We start from the raw sequence: 18,159 nt of genomic DNA on the forward strand, positions 1-18,159 counted from the left end.
CACATTAAAATTTCCTGGATATAAGTATATGATTAGAAAAAAGATCTTGTAAACATGTGCTTTTTATTTTTTATAAGGTAAAAATTCTACTCTATGTGTAAAACTCTTTCTTGAAGACTTGAATCCGTGTCTTTACCCCCCATATCTCACAAACACTTATACTTATAAAGTGACCATCACACTAAGAATGTGAGTTGGTTTGTTAACAAGTGCTCATAGAACAACTATTAATAAATCATTTTAAGAAAATTTTAACATTACTTTCACGAGAAATTTAAGAAGTTATCAAAAAAAATTATTTAATTTTTTTTCTCATTAAAATTTTCTAAATATATTTTTAAAACCAATGCCCTTAAAGTATTTATTAACTTTTTCTTTTAATAAAAAAATTTTTAAAAAATAAAAAACAGAAAAAATAAAAAGCAATAGCTTATTCAAATTGGACCTATAAAGCAATGGTATAGCATGTTAATTAAAAAAAAAATCGTACTTTAAGATAATAGCCTATTTTTCCTGTTTTAATTAATGATTTTTTTTTTCTTTTCACCCATATTGATCAAATTCCGTATTTCAAATCTTATTTCATTTAATTATTATTTCTTCATTAATTTTTTTTATATTATTCCTTTCACCCTTTAAAACACTAACTTTATAGTTATCAAAATACAAAAATAATACACAAATATTTAGGGAATAAATAATACTTCCTAAATAAAGTTCGATTAATGGGTGACCTTATAGTGTTTTGTTAATAGATTACTTTAAGAAAGTTTTAATACAACTTTTAAGGAAAATATAAAAAATTATAAAAAAAAGTTAGCTTATGTTTGGTAACTTATTTTCCATTTTCAAAAACTTGTGTTTGGGAATATAAATAAAAAAATAAAAAAAACAATTTTCTTGATTTTTTTCAAATCAAAAACATTTTTGGTTAGTTGAAATTAAAAAAAAAATTGACAAAAAAACTAAAAACATTAAAACATGTTGTTACTAATATTTGAACTCTAATGTCAACTCATTAAAAGAGACAGATTCATTAAATCAAATATGTGTTTTTATCTATCTTCTTAGCTCAAAAAAATATGTGTTTTCATTGACTTCTAAAAATTAGAAACTAAAAACAATCTTTCGCATGTTTTTAGTTTCCTTCACAAATTGAGTTTTGAAAACCGTTTTTGTTTTCTATCAATTTTGAGTTGCCAAACAAGTTTTTTAATCTCAAAAATAAAAAATTATTTTTGAAAACTGAAAATAAGGGGAAAAATAGTTACCGAACATATCTCTAGTTACTTTTTTTCTTTTCTCATAAAAGTTTTTAAAAATATTTTCTGAATTAATGCCCTTAAGGCATCTATTAAATTTTTTCTCCTAACTATAGGGAGTAACTGTAGCTAAAACCCATCTTTGAAGGAAAATAGTTAAGCTGATGCGAGTAGATTTTGGGTGTATTTTTTAATTTTGTTTTGATTATCCATTTTCACCCCTTACCTACTTTAGGTAATCTATTACTAATGCTCACGAAACAAAATTATAGCTAAAAATAAATAAAATCTATAGCTGATTTACCTGACAAATTCTCCATCACTTAAGGTACCCAAGTCATATCGCCATGAACTAAATTGTGCTCCGGAGTCAATCGGATACATGGACTTGCTTAATGGACGTAATTCCAAGGCGGAAATGAAGAGTATTCCAGACCCCGTGTTTATCAAACAGACCAATATGGTGTCAGAAGAGGGAACATAAATGAAATCTGGGTACATTAGGTGAGATGCGCCATCTAATTCCACTGTCAACCAATGATTTACCCCAACATATACATCGAATGTCGGAGTTTGATTCTTCTTGTCGTAATTTCCATATCGAAAGAAAGCCCTGATGAGGTAATTGCAGTTTTTGCCTTGTTCAGGCTTCAAGGTGTAACAATTCTTTGTTCCTTGGGGAAAGCTTCTCAGAGTATACGCTTGCTGTGCATAAACAGGATCTGAATAGTAGTACTCAGGGGATACATCGTTATTTGTCCCAGTATCGATAAAATTTGTATCTGACTGGTAAAATATACCAGTGTTTTCATCCACATAATCGGTAGCTACCCCGCAATCAATGCTGATGAATCCTATATATTTTATGCCAAAAAGGAGAAATTTATTAATTAAGCATACTGAATCATCGATCAATATGGAAAAGTCAAGAATAATTTGAGATTGAAAATCAAAATAACGCCAATAATAATAATAATAAAAAAGTAGGCCAGATGAAGCACCCACCCTTTGGTCACTTCCGAATTTTTTGAAAATTTGAATTCCTCTTTCTTAATTTAAAATTTTATCACCACTGCCCACATTAGGCGAGTTGGTACTTCCCCTAGCCTTAAAGACTGAGGGGTTCATGGACCCAAGTTTGAGTGATCTCAGGGTTGGGATGGGTGGGATTACGCCGACGATTGTTCCAAAAAAAAAATCGAAGTCTTAAAACTACTGATTCAGTTAACGAGTGCTCATAGGACATTTGCTAATAAATTAATTTAAAAACAATTATTTCACTTTTTTGAGAAATATAAAAAGTTTTCCAAAAGCCCTAATGATATTTGTAAACCAATGCACTTTTCCCAAGTATTAGGAATTTTGTTTAGAACAATGCTAGAAATACAAACTATTTTACAAAAAAATTAACAAATTGCTGGTGTGGCCAATGAATATTTGTAAATAAAAAAGTGATATTAACGGTGAGCCTAAATGAAAACCAATAAAAAGTTGACCACATCAGCAGTTTGTAAAAATGTTGTAAAATAGTTTGTGTTCGTAACATTACTCTTTTGTTTAAGTTTAAATTATTTCAAACTATTTAAACCACACATGAATTTGTGAGTGTTATTATTTGACTGTTCAAGTATCTATAAACCTATGAGTCCCAGTTAACTCAGCTGATAAAAAATCCGATGGTTTAACAAGAGATCTAAGAATTAATCTTCCTCCCCCCCTCCCGCGGCCTACACTAAAAACTAATTGATATCTTGATCTAATGAAAAAGAGATATCATCAAGCTATAAGTTGAAACTCTCTCAATAAAAAATTCACATAACGCTCAAATAAAAAAATTAAAAATTAAAAAAGAAAGAATAAGTTAGTGACCCACGATGTATAGTTTAACAATTCCTTAAGGATTTTGGTAGTAGTAGTAAGGATTAAAAGTTCCTTATAAATTCAAAATACAAAGATTCCAAGGCCAAAAGAGGAGAGTCCTCAATCTACACTACACCAAAAGAAATATGCCTAGAATATCTAGCTAATATGCAATACAATTACTCTCTTTACACTACATCAAAAGAAACATGCCTAGAATATCTAGCCAATATGCAATACAATTACTCTCTTTATAAATGTCCAGCTCGAAGCATATATTAGTAATTCCTTTGTCCAAATAATCTTCCGTAGCCTTAATTTACGCCAATAAATTCTGGAAATTTTATTCAAAGAAAAAGAAAAAGAGAGAGATATGGAGATGGCTATAGCAGTCAATGTGGTAAATCCTAGTAGAATTCAGTTTAACTTGAGGCCCCGGGGGCTAGTCAACAAATACTTTTCGAGCTTTTTGAAAACAACTTATCTTCCTTTTAGACAACTTATTTGTTAAAAAATAAAAAAAATAATTTTAAAAATATAGTAATTATGTGGTAGTTTAACTGAAATCAAGTTTCTTTTTTCTTTTTCTTTTTTTTCCGTCACTTGAGCAATAGGTTTTAAGTAACTGATTTTTTTTTATAGCTTTTTATACACAACTTTATTATTACTATTATCACTATCATAATAATTATTATTATTATTATTATTATTATTTCTATTATTACTGTTGTTGTTGTCGTTGTTTGATTTTTAGAAAATCGGTTTTCCCATTTGTAGATATCTACGAGCTCATTTGGTTTGTGTTTTCAAACAACATTATTTAGTTTTTAAACAGCATTTCACATATTTCAGCACACTTTTTCACCTACACGTATTTCAAAAAACTACAAACAACAATTTTCAAACTACTCTACCAAACACCCCCGTAACACCTTCAGAAGATACTGCTTATAATGTTTTTTCTTTCAAAATTGATTTGATCTAGTGTTGGTTAAATATTTGTGTTCATTATGTTGTATTTGTGAAATTTACTATATTTTGGTAGTATAGGTTTGTTGGTACTGCGGATTTTGTTCACCTTGTTAGATTTTGAGAGAATTTACCATATTAAATGTTTGTAAGGTGGTTTCTCAACCAAAAAAAAAAAAACGTTTGTACGGTGAATTAATTTTATATTCATGTACAAAAACTGTCATTTCTATAATAATTTCAAAGTAAAAATAAGAATTTATTATATTCTATTTTACAAACAGCGACCATAAATAGAACTTATTACACTTTATTTACAACTAGCCTTAGCAACACGTGCAAGCACGTGCAGGCCCCAGTAGTGAGAAAATTTGAATTATTTGAATTTTGGCTCACCTAATTTGATTACAGTAAAAAAGATATCTAAGAATATAACAAGATACCTCAATATTTTCACAACATCATTTTTAACATCTGAATAGATTTTTTTTTTTTTATTTAAGAGAAATGCTACATTCATAAAATTTTCAGAACAAATTCTAAATGACAACATATTATTTGTTTTAAATATTTGTACAAATATTGTAAAAATTTGTTATATTGATATAACAATATATGTGCCAACTTACATAAAAATTTTAAACAAAAAAAAAAAACACAAACCCATTAGGGGGGAAAAAAAATTTAGGCACGGTAGAAATTAATTTTAAAATTCTGCAGACTTAGCATTTTTTTATTTGATTTATAAGAAAACTGAGATCTCAACGATTGTGAAAATTCTATGATAATAATAAGTGTTATAACAATTTCTCAAAACAATTATTTTCAGTTGTGGTTAGTCATAGTCTCATATTTTATTATTTTATTTCTACTTGTAAGAAATTAGCACATCAATATTTGTGAAAATACTATGCAATTTGTTGTATCAGTACAATAATATATATACCAGCTTACATAAATAGATCAAAAAAAAAAAAAAAAAACACAAACCAATTATTGAAGGAAGGAAAAAAAAAAAAAAAAAACCTTTAGGCATTGTAGCAACAGTGCCAATTGAATAAACGAAAACCAATGTAGCTCCAGTGCAATCCATCAATAATGGCTTCAATGATTTGTTACGAAATTAATGTTAAAATATTTTGGAATTAACACTTTATTATTTAATATAAATGAATAAGAAATTGAGATTTCAACCATTATGAAAATATTGTGATAATAGTAAGTGATGTAACAATTATTTAAAACATTTATTTTCCTCTCATATTTTATTTATTATTTTATTTCGACTTGTAATAAATTGACACGACAATAATTATGAAAATATTGTGAAATTTGTTGTGTCAATATTACAATTTAAATGTCAACTTAAATCAAAAAAAAAAAAAAAAACTTTGGTACTGTAAGCTACAGTGCCAATTAAATAAACAAAAGGTTGAATAAACAATGAAAAAAATAAAAAAAAGACTCCTGAAAACAAAGCACTATTGCAACTACAGTGCTGTACAATGCTGAAGCACTGTATCTCCAGTGCTATCTATCAATAATAGCTTACATATAATTTGTTGTGAAATTAATGTTTAAATGTTGTGAATTTAGCATTTTTTTTATTTGATATATAAGAAAATGAGATTTCAATAATTGTGAAAATATTATAATAACAACAAGTTTTGCAACATTTTTTTTTTAAACATTTTTTTTTAGTTATGGTTAGCTACAGTCTCATATTTTATTACTTTATTTCGACTTGTAAGAAATTTACATTTCAATAATTGCGATAATATTATAAAATTTGTTGTCAGTATAACAATATAAATGTCAGCCTACATCAATATTTAAGAAAAAAAAAAAAAACACAATACCTATTACTGAAGAAGAAGAAGAAGAAGAAGAAGAAAAAAAAAAAAAAAAAAAAAAAAAAAAACTTAGGCACTATAGCGACAATGCTAGCAGAATAAACCAAAAGCACTGTAGCTCTAATGCTATCCATCAATAATAGCTTGCCTATGACTCGTTGTAAAATTAATGTTAAAATCCTGTGTATTTATCATTTTTTCTATTTTATATATAAGAAACTGAAATTTCAACAATTGTGAAAATATCGTAATAACAATAAGTGTTGTAACATTTTTTTAAAACATTTATTTTAATTGTGGTTGACTAGTCTCATATTTTATTATTTTATTTCGACCAATAAGAAATTTGCACGTTAATAATTGTGAAAATATTGTGAAATTTGTTGTGTCAGTATAAAAATATATACGTCAGCTTACATAAATAGTTCAAAAAACAAACACAAACCCATTACTGAAGAGGAGGAAAAATAAAAAAAATAAAATAAATAAAAAAAAAAACCTTTCCGCAATGTAGCAACAATGCCAATTGAATAAACAAAAAGTACTGTAGCTCCCGTGCAATACATCAATAATAGCTTACAAAGATTTGTTGTAAAATTAATGTTAAAATGTTTTGGTTTTAACACTTTCTTATTTGATATATATGAAACTAAGATTTCAACCATCGTGAAAATATTGTGATAATGGTAAGTGTTGTAACAATTTTTTAAAACATTTCTTTTTAGTTGTGGTGGCTACAGTCTCATATTTTATTATTTTATTTCGACTTGTAACAAATTGACACATCAAAAATTGTAAAAATATTGTAAAATTTGTTGTGTCAGTATAACAATATAAATGTCGGCTTTCATCAATATTAAAAAAAAAAAAAAAACACAAACCAATTACTAAAAAAAAAAAAACTATAGGCACGGTAAACTACAGTGCCAATTAAATAAACAAAAGGTTGAATAAACGAAGAAAAAAATAAAAAATAAAAAAAGGACTCACAAAACCAAAGCACTATTGCAACTACAGTATTGCACAATGCCAACACTTTGAATGCACAGTGGCGAAGCACTGAAGCGGCGTAGCCGCTCTCTAGTATTTGTTGTGAAATTAATGTCAAAATGTTGTGAATTTAGCATTTTTTTTATTTGATATATAAGAAATTGAGATTTCAATAACTGTGCAAATATTGTGATAACAATAAGTATTATAACATTTTTTCAAAACATTTATTTTTAATTGTGGTTGGTTACAGTCTCATATTTTATTATTTAATTTCGACTTGTAAGAAACTTACACGTCAATAATTGTGAAAATATTATGAAATTTGTTGTGTCAATATAACAATGTTATATAAATGTCAGCTTACATCAATATTTAAGAGAAAAAAAAAAAAAAAAAAAAAAAAAAAAAAACACAAACCGCTTGCTGAAAAGAAAAAAATAATAAATAAAATTAGGCACCGTAGCTACAATGCCTGTTGAATAAACCAAAGCACTGTAGCTCTACTGCTATCCATCAATAATAGCTTACCTATGATTTGTTGTAAAATCAAAGTCAAAATATTGTGGATTTAGCAATTTTTTTATTTAATATATAAGAAACAGAAATTTCAACAACTGTGATAATATTGTAATAACAATATGTGTTGTAACATTTTTTAAAACATTTATTTTTAGTTGAAGTTGGCTACAGTCTCATATTTTACTATTTTATTTCGACTTGTAAAAAATTTACACGTCAATAATTGTGAAAATATTGAGAAATTTGTTGTGTCGGCATAAAAATATAAATGTCAGCTTACATCAATATTTAAGAGAAAAAAAAAAAAAAAAAAAAACCGATAACAAGAAAAAAAAAACTTTAGGCACTGTATCTACAATATCAGTTGAATAAACCAAAAGCTCTGTAGCTCCAATGCTATCCAATTACCTATGATTTGTTGTGAAATTAATGTTAAAATGTTGCCGCTACAGTGCTTGCACAGTAAAAAACGTCATTTGCACAACACCGAAGCACTATAGCAGCTATTATATATAAGATATTCCACTTGTTTTGACCAAAAATTATAGAAACTTCAAAAACAAAATGCAAGGCCAACCAGGAGTTCACCTATAAATTTTTGTTTAAGAGTCCTTCTGTAATATAAGAGAGATACTACGTCTACAACAATTTTACAACATTTTTACAACAAATCATAGGTGGTTAGTTATTATTGGTTCAAATTTGAAACTAATAGTAAGATTACTTTTTTGTCCCAACAATAATAACCAGTAACAACCTGCCACTTCGGATTTATTGTAAAATTGATATAATTTAAATGTTGTAGACATAGCATTTCTTGTAATATAAATATATAATTATATATAGCATATATGCATTTAATTATAGATACACATATACAACTGTAAGTATGTGTTTGATTAAAGGTATAGCATATATGCATTTCTCAGTGTTTTATTCTTATTTATAAAATAATTTCAGGGGAAGTTCAGTTTATAGAAATTTCGTTTTATTTAAAAAAAAAAAAAAAACAAAAATTTGATCTTGGGAAGATCAGTTTTTTTTGTGGCCCCCCTCAAAAAATAAATTTTAAAAAATTTTGTAAACTGATTAGTGAACTTTCCAAATTATCATAATGAAAAGATTTATTTTCAAAAAAAAAAAAAAAATTAACGAAAGAAAGAAGTGCCATATTCCGTATAAGACATTAAAGAAAGGGTCTGGTTAATGTAAGCCCCGGCTTATATTAACAAATCCGTTTTTTAAAAAATTATCGAAAAAGCTATCAAAACTTTTTCAATTTTCAATAAAACTTTTTCCAAAAATGATATACTGTTGTTTGCTCTTAAGGTACACATTACTAAAATCCAGAAAGAAAAATAGATTTTATTTTGTTTGTTTTATATGGAAAAGAAAACTAGTCATTAAGAAAGGTGAGTGGGGAAAAGAGAAAAATAAGCGAAAAGGAAAAATAAGCCATGCTCTCAAAACAAAAATCGATTCTAGTGCACTATCCATGCTGGTCTTTCTCGACATATTGTGCCTACTCACTCGAATAGAAGATTAGTACCAAGGTTATAAGCGCCTTGCTATAATTTCGGATAAAAGTGCCAAGCGATTATGACTTTTAGGCCATAAAGCAGCTTTGAGAATTCTCTAGTGTTACATTTTTGAAAGAAAAGAAAAAGGTGTTTGGGAAAGGGAAGGAAAGGAATCTATAAAGAACTTTTAAATAATGTCCAACACTTCAGAGAAAAAAAAAAAATTATAATGTCTGGCTGTATCCTAGGGACCCTGTGTTTGTAGTGTTTACCCTGGTCTTTCCAATGAAGTGAGTGTGTGTGATAAAGAGTAAGAAATTTTTTTTATATAATTATTTTAGAGAAAATTCAATGTATATACAGTAAACCTTTCAAATCTATATATATATATATATATATATACATATAAAATCAAAGCCTCTGAAACTCTCACAATTTTCCACATCAACACAATATTTAAATAAATTTTTTTTTTTAAGTCCAAACTTAACAAAGAGTAAAACTCTATTTCTCTTATAAGTCCAACATAAACTCAAACTCATCATTATCATTTAAAAAAAATTAAAAAAAAAAAAAAAAGAAGAAGAAGACACGCGAAAAAGAATACTACACGCTATTTTGCTACTACTAAAACGTAAAAACCCTAGAAGGCTAGAACTCTTCCCTTACCCTAAGAACCTACGCAGGGCATCTGTTTCAACCGGTGGAGAAACCTTCGCAGAATATGCATGGAACAACTATTCACCAACAAGACACTTGATGCTAACCAAGCTATAAGGCACAAGAAAGTGCAAGACCTCCTAGCTAATACTCATCAAAGCAGCGAGGCAGTAGATATTGGGAGAGCTACTTTCAAGACCACACTTAATCTATTATCAAACACCATTTTTTCGGTGGACTTTGACACATGTTTGAAGAACTCACCATCCATTGAATAAAAAATTGTTTACTTGATGGTTCTTCATTTTTTTTTTTTTTCCTCTTTTAATTTTGTAGGATTCCTAGGAACACAACCTAGAAGGTAAGAGAATTAGTAGATTTTTTTTTTTAATCTAATTTTTCTTTTAGGTGCAATAATGTTTTACGATATTCCTCACTAAATGTCACCTATAATCTGGTATATAGAGTACATAATCTCTGTTTTCTAATTCTTTAATTTGATTTTGTAGCATGTTCACCAAGGATAAATTTTTATTTGGTATGTTATATATAAGTTTGTTGAATTTGGTTTGGTTTTGAAGTGGAATTTGAAGATTTTATAAATTTTGAAGTCTTTAAGTTCTGGGTATTTGATATTTGCGTCTTAATTAGTTGATCTTAATTCTTCACCTTAAATGCTTTTTATTTAAGTTCATGTGATTGTGATTTTTTTTTCTTATTTAAAAGCTATGATTTTTGGTTGATTAATTATTTGTTTTGATATTGTTCCATGTTTTGAATTGTCTAATTGTTATTATTATGAGAAAGTCATATTAATACAAAAATTTGGAACTTAGTGAGTCTTCCTCATACCATGGTCTTTGTTTATATATTTGCAAATTATATTAGTTTTCAGTGTGTGTAAATATATAACTATTAGGTAGTTTTGCTTTATTAATTTAAAAATTGTAAATTACTTTGCAAGTTTCAATAATTATGCACTTGCAACTCAATAACATTCAATATTAAACAATACTCCTACACTATAGAAAAGTATAGAAGTTAAATATTTTATTCTTTTTTTTTAAATACTAACTAGAAAAATGTTTATTTATTAAATGTTGAATTATTTTTTTTAAGAGTCAATAGCTTTTCTGTGCATCGCACGGACTAGCAACTAGTTTTTGAAAATTTTAAAAGAAAGTACATGATAAGAGACTACTCATAATCCGCTATGTAATGGAATCTCTCTCTCTCTCTTCTCTCTCTCTCTCTCTCTCAAAAATTAAGTATATATGTTTTGTTTCCCTCCAGTACATATACAAATCAACTACCACTTAGTTACTGTCCAATATTTTTTTAACTGAAATTTCTTTTTATTTTTTATGAAAAATTGTCACATTATCCACTAACGAAATAAAATAAAATGTGAAGATTAAACCAACTAGCACTTGTCATTGTATACTTAATTTTTTTTTTTTTTGAAAAAATTGTATACTTAAAAAAAAAGAGATGTCCAATTAAAAAAAAAATACTGAAAGTAAGTTTAACTCTTAAGTGCTGGTAGTACTCCCAGGCGATGTATCTGTGAGGTGTGGTCGGCTGTGATATCACACGTAAGCCACCTTTTTTGACTCTCGAAAAAAAGTTAAACCGTTGATGCATAACTTTATTATTATTATTAAACCCACTACAACTCTATTATGTAGAGTGGCTTGAATTGTCCACCACGGTCTGACCATAGACATTTTTTGAGCTGTTTCTGGAACTCAGAACAACATAGCTTGAGCTCGGACCTGAACTTTGATAGTAGCATTCCAATAATGTTGAGGTACGTGGTTTCCACTCATGAATAGAATAAATAGATTTTGCCATTTTAAAACACCAATGAGAGAGTGTGTGCGCATTTGTTTGTATAAATCCGAATCATTATGATGGCAAGATTCTCTATGCGAGTATGTAATATTAACTTAGCATCGATTGCTAGAGAATAAAAAGAAAAACTTAAAAATAAAAAATTGCAAAGCAATGTGATCTTAATTGAAAGCTGCTTTTCATAAAATAAAAATAATAATAACAGCAACAAAATAAAAGCTTCTGCCTTCGCAATATCTGTGGCAACAAGCAAGCATGTCTAAAGGCCAGTTACTGAAGAAAGGTTGAAAAAAAAACGGTAGCTTTAAGATTAAGGGTCTTTGTTGATGGGGTTTTTGGACTTTTACTAATGGACAATTTAAAAAATAATAATAATCAATTTTATGTGAAATATAATAAGTTGTTTTTTTTTTCATAAAAGATTTTTAAAAGTATTTCATAAACCAATGATCTTTGGAGAAGATATTTGTTAACTTTTTCCCAAAAAGATTAATAACATACCTGAAGCATGATCAACAAGTTTTCTTCCTGCATGTTCATTACTTCCTCCAGCTAGTTTCCAGTTGTCAAGAATACCAATCACCAAAACACCGACAACCCACACTTTTAGAGCCGAAATTGATTCTAAGGCATCATCCATGCTCAGTGCCGGAGCTAGGATTTCAATTCCACGGCAAGATTAGAAGTCAATATTTAAAAAATAAATAAAAACCAAAAACAAAAAACAATAACAACTATAAGTGTCATACAAAAACCAATTATACGTTAACTATAGTTAGACATTAAAGTTAATACTATAAAAAAATTGCGGAAATAAATTAATTTGAAAAATATTAAAAAATAATAATTTATTTGCAAAGTTGTATCCCGGTCTCACTATCATTTCTTGATTGTTTTTGAAACTATAAGTAAAATTTGACTTTCTATTTATTTTTCAAAATAATTAAAATTTTTTGTTCATAACATAAACCCACAATTTAAAAATGAAATGTCAAGAAATTGAGGACAAAAACAAAAATGTGTGTGTAAAATATAGGACTGAATTGAAATGTCATAAGAAAGACACTAAAATGTATGATTATTACTATTATTATTATTATTATTATTATGCTAAGCTAAGGGCATGATTTTTAAAAGCTAACAAGTCAAAGCTCTTGGTGTGTGTTAGTGTGCCAAAGGGAAATTCTTCCATTTATTTTTGCTTGTGATAGGAAACTTTTTCCCTGTTTCTATTTTTTTTTTTCCTTACACGTTATCATTGGCTTATTGGGCATTAGGTAAAGCTTGTCATTGTCCCTTTATTTCAGCAGGACCAGGAAACTTTTTTTCCAGATTTATGTTTAATTTCTGCATCAAGGAGGATAAAGCATTTAAAAAAATTCCTAATAGTAATACATATGAAATTTTTTTGAGGAGTCGGCAGGGGGAGGCCTCCCCCCCCCCCATTGGCTCCGCCTCTGATTGCCTCCTTTTATACTATAGAGATGGTTTTTTTTTTTTTTGGGAATTTGGATGGAGATATTCTTATCCAGGTATCTCCCCCCTTGTGTTCATCTCTCTTACGCCTTAGCCCATGATGGAAAAGGAAAAAAGAAACAAACAATTGACTTCTGCACAGGGGTGTTGACTGATTAATGATTTTGGCGCCGTGAAAGTCCCGTCGCTCGTTCTCTCTTCAAATTCATTGTCCCTATAGCCTATAGGTCAACCTTTCCCTTTGGAAATGGCTCGAGTCCGGCGTCCTAGATATTTAGATACTGCACGGTCACATGTTTTAGGAAAAAAAAAAACTATACAGTCGCATGTTATTGCAAACGTACTATATCTAGGCCTTCCCTTTGAAAGCATTTGTATTAACTAAAATTTTGTCTGTTTTAGTTATTTTATACAATTACCTTTCAAAAATTCTTTTTTTTTTTTTTAAGCTTCAAAATACCAAGATTAGATTATTCATTTTACACATTTGATTATTAAATTATTAATTCCTTATTAATTTTTTATTACTCTTCAAATCATCTCTAGAGTAAAGAAGGATTTAAAAAATAGATTTGTAGGTAGATAATAACTATAATATTTACATAGTTACTGTAGCAAAATCCAAATCCACACATTTATTTAGATAACATAACATAATATATTAGCATGTAAAATAAAATTGAAACTCAAACTCAGTCCTCTCCTTCTCATTTGTAAGGGAGTACATGGTTCGGCTCGGTCAGTTTTGGAAAGGTTTTTTGCACCATGCCTATAGGGTGCAATTTCACCCTATGCTTGACCGCAACTCACTTTTTGAAAGGTAAGAACCAGTCTACACAAGATGCGGTTAATCTTGGCAGCTCAGTGCGGTTCGTTCAGTTATATGGGCTGGACTTTTAAAAATTACTATTCTAAGTAACCTTTAACTAAAACTCAGAGTCATACACTAATTTTAATAACATATTAGTAAACAGAAGCCATACACACAGCTTACTCGGTGCTAAAATCACAACAACAAGATAATCAACTAAAACCATAATAGCATGATATAATAAACTAAAATCAGAATAGTATAATCAATCAAAAGGATGATCAACAAATAAATTTACAATCTTTGAACCCTTCAAACAAAATCAAACAGCATAGGAAAAAAAAATCAAACATTAGTGAACTCAAAAAAAAATTATAAATAGTATGAAAATACCAGGAACTCTTTAAGCCTTTGAGATTTAGTCCTTTACTCTCTTAAATTACCCCCTGAAATTACAAGAAAAATAACGCAAAAAATAAAAACAAAAAACCAAAAAAAAAAAAAAACAAAAACAAAAACAAACAAACAAAACAAAAAAACAAAAAACAAAAATTAGAATCGACAAGAAACATTCAGTGAATTCAAAATAAAACCAAAAAAATTAGGGGTTAGGGTTACCAAAGACAGAACTATATAGTAGCAGAGCCACGGTGGAGAACGGAGATGATAAGGAGACTGACTGAAAGGAAAGTCTTTCTTTGTGAGAGAGAGACTGAGAATCAGAGACGAGTCTTGATGAGAGTGAGACTGAGAGCTTGTGTTCTTAAAGAGTAGAACGTTAGGTCATAGGTGGGACTGGGAGCCTAAGATTGAGAATTTGAGAGGGAAAAACTACTGTTTGCTTGGCCGGATTAGAGCATGGAAAAAAAAAATTATGCGAATGAGGGCAAAAGATTAGAGAAAAATGGTAAGATCATGTACACTGTAGTTAGTGAATAGGTGTCACCTAGCCTAAAACAGACTTGTTCAAGCTTTATAGAATTACAAAACAAAGTTACAAAATAAAAGTGATGACTCAATCTGATCCAAGAGAAAGAATAAACCCAGTTGTACACTTTATTATTAGAAAGAAAGCAGCCACTCTTGTCAAGAAGAAATGACCATAGATGTTGAATTTATAATAAATCACACACAGAGTCCCTTCAAGTGATTATAAAGGAGTGCTTCGAAATATGAAATTTCTGATAAACCATCAATATAAAGAAAAGAAGGGAGACAGAAGCAACGAAATATTTATTAAAGACTCAGCACACACAATGGCAAACAAAGTCACAAAAAGAAGGAATTTTTAGCATAAACCAGTGCTGACCCATACAATAACCCATAACATATACCCGAATCAAAGTTTCTCAGTCCACATTTCATCACAGACAAAGTCGATTATTTCACAAAACCCATTAGACACAAATTCCATCAGACACGAAATCATTATTTTACAAAACCCATCAATATTTAGAGAAATTGAAAAAAACATTGAAACACAAACAAAATCAAAACAGAGGACCTGAACAAAAACTTTGAAATACAAACATCGAAATTTAGAAGAACACAAAACAGAGCAAGGTGGGTTTACGGAGGGAGAGAGAGAGAAAACGTGGTCACCTGGGCAGAGGTCGGAGCTGATGAACTGACTGATGTCGGTGCAGGTGAGAGATGAGGGTGTCAGTGGTACTGGGTCTTTGCTTGGATGGGTTCTTCTCTCAACCGTGCCCCACGCGTTTGATATAAAGGCTGGCTCACAGAAAAAGTCAAGGAAGTGATTTTATGGATCTGAGAGGTGGGTGAGATGAGTGAATGGGAGAGGTTGGGTTATAAGCAATGTCATCTTAACTAAGAGAGCAAAATATGAGAGAAAAGGTCGTGTAAAACTCTTGCTTAAGCCACAGAGAAGCCAAAAAAAAAGAAAGAGAGGGAGTTCCAACGGTCTGAAATTTGATATGACTATACACTGCACCGGGTCCCACATAATTGAAGGTAATAATCAAAATGCCATCAATTTTTGAAAACTGATTGATCACTAAACAGTAAAAGATTTCTGGTGAAAAAACCAAAACGGCACACGGTTTTGTCAAAGACTCAAGAGCTCAATGAATGCGCTATGTCATTTCCTGTCACATAAGTGTTTTGCTTTTTGAAAATTGGTGTTAAGCGTGTGCTTTTTTTCAGACAGGGAGGAAAATATGCGGGCGAGGAGAGCAAAAGAGTCAAAAATATCAGACCTGATGACTTGTGCATCACGCTCAATCTCACTGATGACTGATTAAAAAGCAGCTCAGCCAAACAAGAAATGCCATTGTACAAATTATTGCTATCTTCATGGATAGGATTCTATAGCATTTTGTCAGAGAATCTTTGAAATAACCACGATGTGGACTCCACAGCATGCACCTTCACTTCCTAGCTTCATTCAATTCATCAATTGTGAGGTTAATGGAATCCTCTCTTTTTGTCTTCTTATGCGAATGTACCTGCATGTATAATAATGTATTTACTAGATTTTTTTTTTTTTAAAATGAATAAATATGAATTTATTTCTAAGAACATTTGTATTAGCTTGTTCAAAAATTTGTTTTTATTTTAGATAAGAGTTTGCTTTTTTTTTTTTTTTTACATAACCATTATTTATTATATTGTCTATTTTATTAAAATATTAAAATTTCTTGATATTTTAACAGTCTATTTATTGTAGGGACACGTTTTACAGTCCAAGCCCAAAATATATGGGATCTTGACCTAGTGAGCCCAATACAATAAATTTGTAAAAAGTTGGTCGAAAAACTAGGGTTTAATGAATTTGACAACAACTAGTATAGATTTGAAAGATGATCAAGCAAAAACAAGAAAAATTGAGTTGCAGGAATTCATTGTCCGAGGAGGTATTTTCTCATATAAATCAATAATTGTTGGGTTTGAATACAATTTTTGGGGGCTACATTGTTCTTTCTATGTTTTTCCCATTCTTTTATCATGAAAGGTCTCTTACATTATATAGTTTCCTTTTGACCATCTTGATTCTACACTTGTTGATCATCTAAACCCTCACTTGAGTGTCTGTCCCATCAGACACCCCCTTTGACCCTCTGTGAGTTATGGTAGTCAAGACAGCACTGTTCAAAGGTCTTCTTCACATAAATGCCGCCAGAAAATTAGTTGCAATGCATTCAATGCGGCAGTAGCAACTTTCTTTTGTACGTTTATATCACCTGTCTCCATCAGTAGATCATCCTGGAAGATTACCTTGAGTGATTAGGTATACGTTTGATCCATGCCTTGCTCATCCGAAGAGATGATCCTCCTCGAACCAACTTCCTTAGCCCTTCTGCTTGTATTTTACTTATGGGGTTCTGAGTTTGACACCCTCACTGCTGTTTATCCTCCTCGGACAAACAAGGTCCTTGGCCAAGGCCAAGGCCTAGTGCCCAGTACATGAATTCGGGCCCTTATCCCTACATCTATCTTTACACATCATTGACACCATCCACTCTATTTAGTGGTGACTCTAGAATTTTTTTTAAGATTATCATTAAGAAATTTTAATTTAAAAAAAATTAAGAAAAAAATAATTTGAATATATTGAGTTGTTAATAACCAAAAAAAAAAATGTAATTACATTAAGTTTTACAATTTCATTCTACAAGTTTTTATATTTCAAAATTATTACAAGATAATTCATTATCATTTGTCATTATATGTTATCAATATAGGTAGATATGACTATTTTATTTTGTTATGTTTATATTTTTATACAGTTGTCATTATTTTTTTGTAATCAAATTTGTAATATTTTTATGGAGAATGTTAACCAGCATCGCTTAGTGCTAGTTAAGTGCAGAAAAGACAAAAAAAAAAAAAATCTGAAATTATACCTACAAAACTAAAAAAGTGACATAAATTTAAAAAAAAAAAGACAATAATTATGTCAGAAAAAATGTGCTTAACGAGCACCGCACGATGCCAGTTAACACAGCCCTATTTTTATTATCTCTAATAAATTAAAAAAGTAATAAAAATATTACAAAACTGATTACTTATTACATATTAATGAGTAGGGACTTCTATAAAAATTAGGAAAGTTTAAAGGAAAATTGTGGGGCCCATGGGCCTGATAGCCTCGGCCCATCATGTCGCAGGCCCAAGGCCTAGGCCGAGGAGCACAGGCTATTCAGGGCTAAAGTGGGGGAAAGCCACTTTTCCCAATCCACGCCGAGGACCACCTTATCCTCGGCCTGACAAAGGTGATTTTGGGGAGAGACTAACCCCAAAATAAGCTGTCACTCTCGCATTTAATGCACTCAACTAACTCCCCTGGCCGCATTAATGGGGAGGTAACCCCTTGGCAGGATAACGTTGATCAGAGTGAACCACTTGAGTACTGATAAGAC

The 18,159-nt window shown here is 29.7% G+C and overlaps 1 protein-coding gene across 3 annotated transcripts in view; it reads right to left on the bottom strand.

Annotated features, from left to right (window-relative positions):
- Positions 1-15,683, bottom strand: part of LOC111986962 (putative leucine-rich repeat receptor-like protein kinase At2g19210) — a 32,825-nt gene extending 17,142 nt beyond the window's left edge. The window contains exons 1-3 of one of the 3 annotated variants that reach the window (XM_065777003.1): positions 15,380-15,683; positions 11,992-12,144; positions 1,567-2,116 (exon numbers count right to left, since the gene is read on the bottom strand). In XM_065777003.1, coding sequence (XP_065633075.1) covers positions 1,567-2,116; positions 11,992-12,130 — 689 coding nt within the window. In that variant the 5' untranslated portion in view covers positions 12,131-12,144; positions 15,380-15,683. Of the gene's footprint in view, positions 1-1,566; positions 2,117-11,991; positions 12,145-14,170; positions 14,280-15,379 lie in introns of those variants that run through there. The other 2 variants (XM_065777002.1, XM_065777004.1) reach the window with 2 other exon arrangements.
- Between the last annotated feature and the right edge of the window lie 2,476 nt (positions 15,684-18,159).

This window comes from Quercus suber, unplaced genomic scaffold (assembly GCF_002906115.3).
Source record: "Quercus suber isolate HL8 unplaced genomic scaffold, Cork oak 2.0 scaffold_146, whole genome shotgun sequence".
NCBI classification, from domain to species: domain Eukaryota; kingdom Viridiplantae; phylum Streptophyta; class Magnoliopsida; order Fagales; family Fagaceae; genus Quercus; species Quercus suber.